Below are 12,136 nucleotides of genomic sequence, written 5' to 3' on the forward strand. Positions count from 1 at the left end.
GCCTGATTTTTCAGAAGTGCTAGATGTCAATTCTGCTCCATTGCTGCAGCTCAGCTTTTGCCAACATCGAGCCCATTTTAATAAAGCAGGTGAAGAAATCTTCTAATAGTCTCTTAGCTTAATACGGCCGTTGTTCCTGTAGCCCGCACGGCCTGGGTAAGTTTTGTGCCCTTCGGCCTCACGTTACCTTTTGCTGCAACTGAACGGAAGGACAAACTGCACGAACACAAACGCAGTCAAGGTTACGGGCTGTTCAGTTCTTGAGTGCTCGAAGGCTACTCTGTGAATATGCAGCTTGATGGGGGAACATTGGGAGTCCTGAGAGATGATTTCATGGTGTTTGCAGTGAAATCTGGATGTTGCTTGGCGGTGCCGTAGGCTGTGGAACATCTGGTGAAGAGTTCTTTGGAAGAGCCCCACAATAATGACTATGCCCACCCCAGCGCTTGAGCAGCAACCCGGTAACAGCCAGCCAGTTGTGCGATTACATGTCTTTTAATGTTTATTATGCTGAAATATGGGGTTGTTCACACTTTCTAAAATAAGCATTTTTTAGGACACTGACAGGCATTTTGATTTTAACTGTAAATTTGGAATAAATCTGGGTCCCTTTCACTCCTAACCCTTCAAGGTTATTGGGGAATTCATTTTTTCCCAGTGACAGACAGTGTGGTCATAAAGCACTGGCTTCACAGGCAATAAAAAGTGAGAGATGCCTGGGTTTAACAGCTCAAAATCTAAACAGAGCAGGAGTTTGGAAAGGTCACTGCCCAGAGGGCTGGAGGCAAAGCCTGTCCAGCCGAAGAAACAGAGGAAGCCAGACCTGGCTGGCACCAAAGGAGAAAAAGTGGCCCAAAGGAAGAGGACTACAAATAATGCAAATAATAATCACCGAGCCTAACTGTGAATGGAAAACTTACTCAAATAACTCGCTGAAGGTACTATTTTACCTGCTCTCTGATGAAGCACAGTGGCTTTCCTTTCACAAATGCTATTTCTTAGACAGTGAGTCATGGGGGTGGGTGCTGGGGTCCCGCAAAGAGCAGGAGGTGCAAGTGTGAAGAAGGGCTGGAGGTCACGGGGAGTGCCCCAGGGACGATGCTGGCGTTGGCAATGATGATACTAGCTCTGCCTGTGTTGTACAGCTGGGCATCACCCTCCAAACAGAGCCGCCTGTGGAGAGCACAACACTCTGCAGGGAAACGGCAGCTTGTGCAGATGAGGGATGAGGTACAAGCTGGGATGAACCCTGGCTTGGAATAGAATCAGCTGAGACTTTGATGCACAGCCTTTTCGGTGGCACTAATGCTCACTGCAGCGGCATTTCAGCATTGAGTCAGCAGAGTGCAGTTTCTTCGCTGCTGGGAAAGAGCAGCCCCCAAGGCCCTGGTCTGCAAAGCTTTAGCTTCTGTACCTCCTGAGCTACCCAAGGATATTCAGTCCAGAGGCCACGGGGAGGCGGGGAGGGAGAACGAATGACCTCTGCATTACAGACCTGCAGCCCCAAGAAGTTTGCGTGCTTTGGACACCGACCCAGGCACAGTGTGATCGATGGGGCGGCCGGCTGGGGCAGGGGCATGGCAGCACGTTGCGTTTGGGAGACACATTTGTCATTCGCGGAGGTGAGAGTGTGAAGAATGAACGTGCAGCAGGACAGTACCACAGAGCACCTGGGGGCTCCAAGTTCATAGGTTACTTCATCTCCCGATGCCTGGCTCGTGTGCCACTCCCGCCCAGACTGACCATCTGGAATTTCAGGTGTGGGATGGGAAATTCAGCTGGGCAGATCCCAGCTAACAGAGCTCTTTCGCTGGGTCGTGCTGGTCGTCTTTCTTGTCATCTGGTAGCAGCAGTGGAGCTGTGCTGCGTCCTTACGTCAGCTGGAGCTGCCATGCTTCCCAGCGTATCTGGCTTCCTGCTGGGACACAGGCCAAAAGCACATGCTTGTTGGGTTCGGTACTTCCTTCCAGATTGTCCTAATAATGTGTCTGAATGTGCAACAGAAAATATTCCAGTGCTGGGCGGCAGAGAGAACCTGGATTCTCTCTTCTCCCTCTGCCTTCAGTCAGCTCCGCTGTCCACCCACTGCAAGTGCGAGGCCTCCTTCCAAAGTCCAGGTTCTGCTTTTTCTTACCTTGCCAGAAAGATAAAACAGTTGGTAAAACTGTAACTTGACCTTCGCGTTTCGCCGCAGCGAGGGAGATAAGGTGCTAAAGGAAATGCGGAGAGCAAAGCACTGACGGCTGTGGGAAAGGGGACCCGACAAGGCAAGGGCTCCCCGTTGAGCACCCAAGTGCACTTCCTCGGGAGCTGCTGGTGAGCCCAGCTCAGAGGCGGGAATGGCTGGGGATTGCTGACTGGGATTTCAGTCTGGCGTGCACCATATTTTTCCTCTGCCACACAAAGGACCCCTGTGCTGCTGCTGATTTGAGGACGAAAAGATTGACTGAAGCTGCCTGTTATTATTTTTGGCTACTCCAGCAATGTATCAAAAACCTGACGCTGGTTTGATGCTGGTGCCCTACTTTATAGAAGCCCTGAAAAGCAGATCAAGGACAGCGAGCTTGTCTCTCTGCATGGCATCTGCCAGCAAAGGGTGAGAAAACTTCAAACCGCTGGCGGGGGAAACGGGGGGAGGCAGAAATGAGGCAAGATGTACTAAATCCAGAGCGCTGTTTGCAGACTGCAAGGGGAAGGGGTCTGCATGTGCTTGGCTATGGAGGCAAAGTGGGAAACGCACTGACCGGGGCATTGCGCTGCACAAGCTGCTCGTCCCAGCATGGCTGGTGAGCTGATGCCATCATCCCTAGGGCGCACTGGGGACCAGTTTACCCTGGAAGGAAGAAAAGGACCCTGCTGGCCTTAGGTGGCAGACACTGCTCCTTATTATTCAAGCCCAGCAATAATGCTGCCAGTCCTTCACATTTTCTGGATCTCTGGGAGGTGAGAGAGGGTCATGCCCGCTTCTCCGGCTGAGGAGGAAGAAAGGCATGGAAGTGAGGATGTGCAGGGAGTTTAGTGTCGGAGCTGGGCAGAGAACCTTGAATCGCAACTTGTCAGCGCCGCACGTGGTGGTGCTGGCTGGAGGGACGGTCCATCTGGGAATCTGGCTTGCAAGTCACTGGAGGAAGCGAGACTCATGCCTGCTGCCTCGGGTGCGACCTGCCAGTCCCCTGCTCTGCGACCTGCTTCCTTCCCCTCCCATGTGGGGAAACCCTCTGAGCAGTCTCTTTAATCAGGGGTATTTACCTTTGTTGTCGTTTTCCCCTCCGATGCTGACCAGCAGTTGCAGCCCAGGTGCCTGCTTCCGCCCCTGATCCGGAGCAGCCTTGCATGAGCTGGAGGATTTATGATTTGCTGCAGACATGGACGGTAGCCTTTGCGAAGTGGAAAAGGAAGCAGCCATAAATAACAGGCAGGGGACAGTACCATGTGGTGGTTTTTCATTTACTAGATAGTCCCACTTTGTTCTTGATGAGTAATGGAGGCATTTGAATACGCCAGGATGACAGCAGCAGTCTGGCTCTGGGAACGTGCCGGCGCGGGCTGGGTGAGGATGGTGGCAATCGGGACGGTTGGACCATGCCGTGTAGCCTTCCCCTCTGTTCTCCACCACCTTGCGTCCTCCTCTCGCGCTTACCTGCCGCTCTGGGCACCGTGTTTTGCCAGTCTGCACTTCAACAACCCCAAGCTGCGCCGGGAGGGCCGGGGAGCCGGGCCGTGAGCCTCGGCGGGTGCCGGCTGGAGCGCGGTTCTCATGCGGGATCGCTCGGGGTGCCGGGGCGCGGATCATGGCTCACGCAGGTGCGCCTGGCTGCTGCTGCAGACGCTACTCCTTACTGTGGATCGCGCTTTTGCAAAGGTCAGTGCCTCGGCTTTCCAAAAGGGGATGAGGAATGTGCGTGCGTGCATCCGAGGGCAAGGACAACGCGAGCGGGCGGCCTGGCTGCGGGCAGGCTGCTGCCTTCCTCCCCCCCTCCCCGGTACTGTCAACCTGCAGCAGAGCCTCCGAGCCGAGCAGGAGGGAAGCGGGCGGGGAAGAAGCGCCCTAGTGCAGTTTTTGCAAAAAAAAAAAAAAAAAAGAAAAGGCTGCTGGAGGATCGGATTATCACGAGGTTTATCACAACAAAATGAAAGCGGCGAACGGACGCGGGACGGGCTAGCTTTGGCGAGGGGTGAGCGGCTCGGCGGCCGCGGGAGGGGCAGCGGGGAAGGCCGCCCGGCGGCGGGAGGGCAAGGCGGGTCCCCGCCGGTGGGCTGGGAAGCGCCATCCCCCCCCCGCACCCCCCACCCACCACCGGGGACCGGGCCGGGGCTCCGCGCCGTGCCCGGGGGCTGCAGCCGGGGAGCGCGGTGCGGGGCCGGGCGGGCCCGGGGCGGGGAGCGCGGTGCGGGGCCGGGCGGGCCCGGGGCGCTCTGCCCAGCTACAGCCCAGCCAATCCGGCGGCCCCGGCAGCGGCGCGGCTGCCCGAGCGGGGCGGGGCGGCGGCGGCGGCGGCGGCGGGGCCGGCCCCGGGGCGCGGCGGGGAGCGGGGGGCGGCGGAGGGCCGGAGGCTGGCGGGGGGCCGGAGGCTGGCGGGGGGCCGGCCCGGCCGCGGCCGGCGGGAGCGCGGCATGGCCGAGCCGGAGCGAGGCGGCGGGAGCCGAGCCCTGCGGGTGAGACATGGGTGCGTGTGTCCGTGTGTCCCGGGTGTCCGTGTGTCCCGGCGGAGATTCGCGCTCCGCGTTCGCGCAACCCGCGCTCACGGCCGCGGTTCTTGCGGGGCCGAAGCAAACTCGGCGCCCGGGTTGCGAGCGCTCGCCTCCGGGCTGCGGGAGGGCGGCCGCCATCCGGGGCTGGACCCGCACGTTGCCCGGGTGCGGGCAGGGGGGTCGCCGGTCACCGCCGCCGCCCCCCGGGTGGGGTGCGGATCGGGGCCGGGGGGCGCGGGAGGGCGCTGGGGACCCGCGGCCGGGTGGGCGCAGCCGGCCGCCCGCTCCCAGCCCCGGTCCTCGGCGGGGGTTGTTTATTTTTAGCAGCGCTCCGTTCATGATGCTGCGTGTTAAGAATTTGTTTTCATCATTATTTATTAAAACCTCGCCGCCGCCTCCGGCAGCCGCCCATGGCCGGGCTCCGGAGCCAGGGCCGTAGTGCGGGAGATGGGGTTTGCGACTTCGATTTCCTTGTGGTTAATCCAGGAGGAGAGATCTTGCCTTGCTTTTTCTTGTCCAGATTCTGCCTCTAGACCTGCGTCAAGCAAAATTTCAATGATAAAAATCAAAACCTTTATCCCCATCCTCCTCCCACCACGAAAACTTGCGGGTCTCCGATGCCGCTGGGGAGCACCCCGGGCGCCAGGGGTGCCTGCCCGGGGGTGGTGGCAGGGCGCGGGGGGCCTCTGGGTCAGCGCTCGCAGCAGCCGTACCCCCCTGGTTTTGCTTGGGCCTCCGTGGAGGTTCCCCAGGTGTTTTTTGGGGCTCCGCAATCCCGACTCGCTCCCAACGGGTGTGGTGGGAGCGACCGGTTGTCAGGGCCGTACGATGGTTTGAACACAGTGGTGGATCTCTGCCTGCTGTTTGCATCAGGTGCGCACGGGTACAGTGCTGCTAATGTGTGCTGGTTTAGACCGATGTGATAAGAAAAGGTAGTTTTTTTTTAATGTGAAGCATCAATTTCTGTTAAAAGCAAGATGGTGGCGGCATTCCGCTCTTGGGAAAGGGGGAGAAGTTGCTTCCTTAGCTTCTTCACAATGTTTTTTATTACTGAAACTCAAGTAATGCTTCTGATCCCCTTTTGTTTCTTGCTCTTGAGGCATTTTGCTTGCTTTTGCAGTTTCTCTCATCTTGCACGTTACAAAGCCAGTCGGCATCCTTGCTGGTTACACCGTGCTGGATTTGCAGGTTGTCACGGGCAAACTTTGCAGCGGCACCTTGTTAAACAAACAAATATCCACACTTAGGTGAATGTCATGGGTTGAAACCATCCTTCAGGTTTGCTCTGGCAAAAACAACATTTGGAATCTGGTATGAGCTGACAAAGTCCTTTTGAATGTAATTAATTCTGCTGCTGGTTAAAACTGAGAACAGCCTAAAAACAAGGGCAGGCATTAATAAGTTTAATTACATGTCCTTTGTGTTGCTCAGCGAAGGTGTTGCATTAGTGAGGGTAACGTGTGACACCAGCTTCCCGTCACCAGTGGGCTGAGCGATGCCTCCCGGCACCCTGCTGCCCGGAGAGCACCCACCTCCGCTTCAGCCCACCGCGGCACTGCCATGGCAGAGCTCAGCAGCTGGCATTCGGAAAACTGGGGGGGAAAGTTCAGGTTGGCAGAACACGGAGAAGGATATGCTGCATGCTGAGACTTCATCCGTGCATCCCTTCCTACAGGGAAAAAAACATTCTCTCATGTTCTGGAAGCATGCGAGTTCTCTTGTGGTGTGTTCTTGGTTATTCCCATAACATCACTTCCATATTTATTTATGAAATTGAAGCAGGATGAGACACTGGGGAGGAATGGATGAGAACACCCGGCAGTGGTCAGAAGGTTAGCGGGAAGTCAGCACCAGGCTGGGGGGGGTCACATAGGCAGTGCAAATGAGGCAAGGAGAGGGCTTGGAGGAGAGCCGCTGTGTAGGAGAGCCTGGTTTGCATCTGCTGTGGGAAGAAATGCAGCCATCGCACCAGTTTGGGCTCTGCAGAGAGCTCGTAACCAGCAGCAGCGAGGCACCGAGCCTCAGGTGGGACCACAGAGCTCCCGGCGCCCAGTTTTGCTGCCCGTGGTGAAGCTGGCAGAGGATGGCGTGCGGTTTAGTCCCATCTGCGATCGCTGAAATCCTTCTCCCATCTGATGTTGCAAATCAATTTGGTGGAGTTGACCACTTTGTTCTCTGTCATTACAAAACCTAATCCCAGGCTGGAGACAGATTTAAATTCTGTCTACGCTGCACGTGGATCTCATGGTCTGTTCTGCTGCGTTCGTGCACGTAGGGCCCCCTGCAGCAGATGTGTGCTGCTAAGAGGGTGAGGACTGCCCTAAAGACCCTCTTCCCAGCTGGTCAGAGAAAAGAACTGTCAGCTGTTAAAAAGCTGGACGCAGGGAATGTTTCCTGACCAGGAGACGTGTCGCAGAGTCAAACCTGTAATTTACGAGATCGGATCCCTCTGACGGTCGGGAGGCATTCAGGTTGCAAAGGCTGACTCTGCAGCTGGTCGTAATGGGACATCTCCAGCTTAGTGCCTGCAGTTCCTTCCACATTCCCCAGCCTGCTTGTGCTCTCAGGGGGGAGCAGTAGGAGATTCAGGAAAGGCTCTTCATTTTTTTTTCCCCCATGTTTCAGTGTTACATTCTGTGTCTGCTCCATCTCTCTCTAGCTACCCAGCCAGGTTCCCTGTTTGCCTCTGTCTCTCAAAAATATCAGGAAAAGTTTCATTGTAGAACCACCGAAGCAGCAGCCGGGTGGTTTCAGGCAGGTGAGGTTCTGAAGTGAAAATCAATGGGGTTGCCCCTTCGAGGGCTTGTCTTCACAAGAAAGCAATTCTGGAATAAGAGCGTATGAGTTTAACACACAAGACCTGTTCCAGAATAATTCTGTGTAGACATGCCCTACGTTTTCCCTTCCTTGTAGCCTCGGCAGAGATCTTTGTTCTTGAAAGAACATCGAGCCTGGACTCCCGGGCTGTCCCTCCCGCCTTTCCGCAGAGCGGCTGCGTGCATGGTGCCGCTGCTGCAGACAGGCGGCTGCTGCCTCCATTGCTCAAAATCCAGCCCTGAAGTTTGGTGAGGAGAGAATGGATTGCCCCTCTGCGCTTGTTCCTCTGTGTCCACAAAGTCTTCGCTGCACTCCACGAGGCCCTGGCTAGGTTAGGTGTGCTGCCACAGCCTGGTTACACTTGACGTCCCTGATTCTGGCTGCCTATGGAGGAAGCGGATGGGGGGATAGCATCCCTGGTAATGTTTTATGACTTTTATTATTTAGAACAACAGTCCTCTCTCATTGCTCTCGGGCAGTAAACCTCTTTCTTTAATAACAGGGACTGGCTGCCGCTCCGTAGGACTCTCCAGGTCAGTGCCAGCAGCAGTAATGTTATTTATCTTTAGAACTAATGTGGTCTTTTATGAGATTTTTTCCCCCCCTTCATTTCAACTGAACTTTAGGCAAGTAGAAAGGGATTAAAATAAGGCTCACGGCAAAAGGAATTGAATGTGCTGTTTGGAAAGAGAGTTTCCTGATGTGAGATATCTCTGGGCAGCTGGCTATTCCCACCATACTAAAACAAAGGCGTAAGAACCGAATTTGATCAGTTCATGTAAGCCGGGACAGGACCTGGAATACACAGCAGGTTATTCCAGCAAGAGATTGGCTGGCCCCGTAGGCAGTGCTTTGAAAAGTGATGGTAGAGAGATGAATTTGAACAAAGTACCTCCGTCATCTTGGAAGCGTAGGTACACAGTAAGCAAGTGATGTTTCAGGTGAGTTTGCCTCTTAGGGTGTTGGATGGCCAAGGAGGAGCACGGGTTGACAGGGGCTCTGGGATCCCTGTCACCGTGGGTGCTGCTCTCTGCCCGTGCTGGGCGGAATCAGGCAGAGCGGAGGAGTGTCCATCTCGTATCACTGCGTCTGCCCCAGGAGCAGTGATGTATCGTCACACCCCTTTGGGGACATCAGGCTGTTGGGGGCTCCTGATGGCGACGTGCCTGCCTCCCAAGAAGGAAATCTTGGCCGCGGGTGGTGAATATCGGGCCAGAGCTGGAGGGAAGTGAGAGGAGCCTCCCTGGCAGCGGGGGCACACCAGCACAGCCGCGCCGGCGCCCGATGCCCCCGTTGAGGCTGAGTCCAGCAGTCACATTGTGTGCTTAATATTTCTGCACTTCATCAGCAAGTGGATTTGCTGGGGGTTTTTTTAGCACTTGCCAGCCCTTGCCCAGTGATTTGTCTTTGGATGAAGCCCTCCAGGTCTTTTATGGCCTGATGCAGTACGAGACACAGATGTTATCGCTCCGAGGGCTTCACTGTAACACGCACGCAGCAGGTTTTTATGTTCTCCCTGCCCAAATCAGGGGAAGGCAGAGCAGTCCTTTCGGTAGGAAGAGTGCCCTCGCCCTCTGACCCAGGGAGGCAGCTTATGGCCTTAGCAGGACCTTTTTCTTATTGTTAATACAAAGGGGAGTCTGTGGGAGCTGCGACGGCGATTTGCAAATGTCTTCCAGTAAATGGGCTCCTGCCGCAAATGTCACATTACCGAAGGACGTGAGAAATGCTCGCTCCTCTAGAACAGGGTGTTAAAATGAAAGGACCGTGTGTCCTTTAAAGGCTGGTGGTGTACAGCCCTTCTTGCACTCCGGGGCATTTGCAGGCCCCCCTGACCGTGCCGGGCTGCTGCGGGTTAAGCGCCGTAGTGTCAGGGCCGGCTCTGGGGTGCTGGATTCTGGGGAGGGGATGGGGCCAGTCGCCCTGGGAGGAGGCTCTGCACAGGCAGCGCTCATCCTGCTCTGCCAGGGCTGCCTCTGGCAGAGAGCTCTCTCATCCCTTCCGCTGAGATTTCAAACGAGAGTCTCTAATTAATGACATCTCCCCACTTAGCTCTTGATACACAGACAGATGCTGGGTCTTTTAGGGCTGGTTTGAGACCTGCAGTGCTCCCTCTGTGGCGTGCAGCATCTGGTGAAAAATGTTCCTGTTGCTGACCTGGGTTGGATCTGATCAGGAGTAAAAGACATCCTGGGAGCGGGTCCTGCCGGGGCAAGAACCTGACGAATAACCTCCTGTCTAAGAGAAGTCCCGTTAATTTTAGGATTCCCAGAGGCATACAGCAGAGCATGGAGGGATATAAATATGCATTTGCTGAATCTGGTGAGAACATAATATGTCCTGAAAAACTCCCCCTTGGTAATTCTTCATGTTGCACATCTGCACTCCCACCCACAGCCTTGCAGCTGCAGTAGTTTTAAGTGAAAAATAGATTTGTTTTGTTTTAATTTTAACAAAAATTCTTAGGCCAGCACGAAGCAGTCCAGCTCGGTGATGTACATGTGTGTGTTACAGTATGTAGTTCCTGAGTTGTGGGTTTAGATGATCAATATTTATATTTGTCCACACAAGAACACGAGCTTCAGCTTAGTTACTTACCTTTTCTAATTTCATCTGTAAAATATGGAAATAAGATTTACCATAAATGCCTGATTTTGGGCTTATCGGGGCTTGGTGAGCGGTCTGTATTGTCAGCTCTTGAGCTGCTGGGTATTAGTTCTGCTCTCAGCGTCCAGAGGTTACTTGTTCTGTCTGCCTGTATTAGAGTTAATTTACAGTATCATTCAGAGGAAAAGAATATGGACCCTTTTCTGTGAAAATAGTGTAAAATTGCCACAAAGTACTGGGAAACGACTGTGCTCAGTTCCTAAAGATCAATTTATTCACCAAAGAGATATGGGGCGAGTGGGCAGTTCAGAGAATCGCTAATGGGATAGAGAGCCTTTTGCTTCAAAGCCACCACTTCTGATCCAGGTCAGGGCTGTGCTAACCCAGGGCTGTTAACATTTGAGGGCTGGTGGTTGTCCCCTCAGAAAAAACGATTGTGGTGGCGTCGCCTGTTTTTCTGCAGAGGCCTTAACAGCTATGAGGACCACAGGACCTTAACGGGACCACAGCTGGTCCTGGCTGTCAGCTCCGTAGACGCAGGGAGGTGTCTGGAGGCTGTGCTGTCCCTGAAGCCTGGGGCAGCGCGTCCCCAGGCTGGTTATCCCGCGGTGCTGCTAGGGAGGAGGGCTGGCCTGCAGCTCTCAGAGCTGTCCATTTAGCATGCTCAGCTGGAGAACCCAGCTGCGGGCTCATCCTTTATCACCCGGGGGTTCATTGATGGCATGAATCTTAATGGCAAATCTAGAGAAGCACCTGTTTATCTTCCGCTGCTGTTTATCTTAGAGTCTCCTTTGGCTGTTTTCTAGATTCAGCTTGGCGTGTGATTCACTGGAAGCTATGAATTTTGCATGCACTATTGACATTTCTCTGTGTTTTGGTCAGCTTTATTCTAGAGAATGACAAAACTCAACACACGCAGAAAAAGCAATCTGAGAGTATACTGGGAGCATTGTTGTTTTGCTCATAAAAGACCATGCTGAGAATATCTCAAACCCCCTTATTTCTGTCCTTCCATGCCTTTGAAGAAGGCGTCGTACTCTCTTTGTAGACAGAGGGGCACGTGGTCTCTTTGGAAGACCCTAAAGTGCTTGCCAGAGGTTTTAAAGGTCAGAGTTGCCGGGATCTAAGCTTTTGTGAGCTGGCTGGCACAGGAACATTTTGCATGGTGCAGGCTATAGAGAAGGCAACTGCTCCCTTTGCTCTCAAGTTATTTTTCCCTTTGCCACTTTATGGTTTTGCTGTGTTTTCCCTGGGAGTTCCTAGCTATTTTTTGGTTTTTTTACTTTTTTTTTTTTTTTGCCCCTTGAGCTCTCTGGTTTTGCTTTAAGAGTTACAGCACCATTGATTGTATTGGCTGTCTCGAAAATGGTGTGCTGCTTGCTGTCTGTGGGCTCCCTGCTGCTAAATGCTGCCAGTGGGACTCCAGAGCATTTAGATCAATAGAGCTATCATGGCCTTATTTTCCACACTGTCCCCATCCCGGGGATGTGTGTAACAACTGGAGAGAGCACACGGGCCCTCGGGTTGTTTGTTACACAGTAAAGATCCACATGCTGGCTGCATCCGCGATACGGGGGGGGGTGTGTGTGTGTGTGTGTGTGTGTTTTGGTGGGGAGCGGGGTACCTAGGCACAGGGGTGGCACCTGCCCTGGCAGTGCCAGCTGCTCCCCTGGTGCACTCTGTATGCCCTGAGCGAACACGGGGCTGGGGTTGTAGAAGGAGCTGTCATTAATTCCTCCCTGTTTGCAGGTAAATTCCTTCTGTCAGTAGGGACTGGGTGCTGTGAAACAGCGTGAAATGAAGCAGGATGCTAATGGGATCTCCCACGCGCACGCAAACCCGGTCCTGTGCTGGCAGTCGGAGCTCAGCACCAGGTCTGCAGCCCCGGCTGTGGCACTGAGGAGCAGAGCCCTCCGTGCTGGGGCCAGCCCACCTCCCTGTGCCCTCCAACGCACGCGGGAAGCCTCACGCGGCGGGGGGGGTGGCCGTTTAAAGACACATGCGGCTACGCAGAGACCCG

At 54.5% G+C, this 12,136-nt stretch overlaps 1 protein-coding gene across 10 annotated transcripts in view; it reads left to right on the forward strand.

The window, feature by feature from the left end:
* Positions 1–12,136, forward strand: part of DAB2IP (DAB2 interacting protein) — a 200,800-nt gene that overhangs the window by 143,815 nt on the left and 44,849 nt on the right. Inside the window, exon 1 of one of the 10 annotated variants that reach the window (XM_075112383.1) lies at positions 2,433–2,596. The exons of 6 other annotated variants lie outside the window; for them this stretch is intronic. In XM_075112383.1, the coding sequence (XP_074968484.1) occupies positions 2,484–2,596 (113 nt within the window). In that variant the 5' untranslated portion in view covers positions 2,433–2,483. Of the gene's footprint in view, positions 1–2,432; positions 2,597–3,106; positions 3,863–4,497; positions 4,668–12,136 lie in introns of those variants that run through there. 3 more of the 10 variants (XM_075112384.1, XM_075112388.1, XM_075112385.1) reach the window with 3 other exon arrangements.

Source organism: Phalacrocorax aristotelis, chromosome 17 (assembly GCF_949628215.1).
Source record: "Phalacrocorax aristotelis chromosome 17, bGulAri2.1, whole genome shotgun sequence".
Taxonomy (NCBI): domain Eukaryota; kingdom Metazoa; phylum Chordata; class Aves; order Suliformes; family Phalacrocoracidae; genus Phalacrocorax; species Phalacrocorax aristotelis.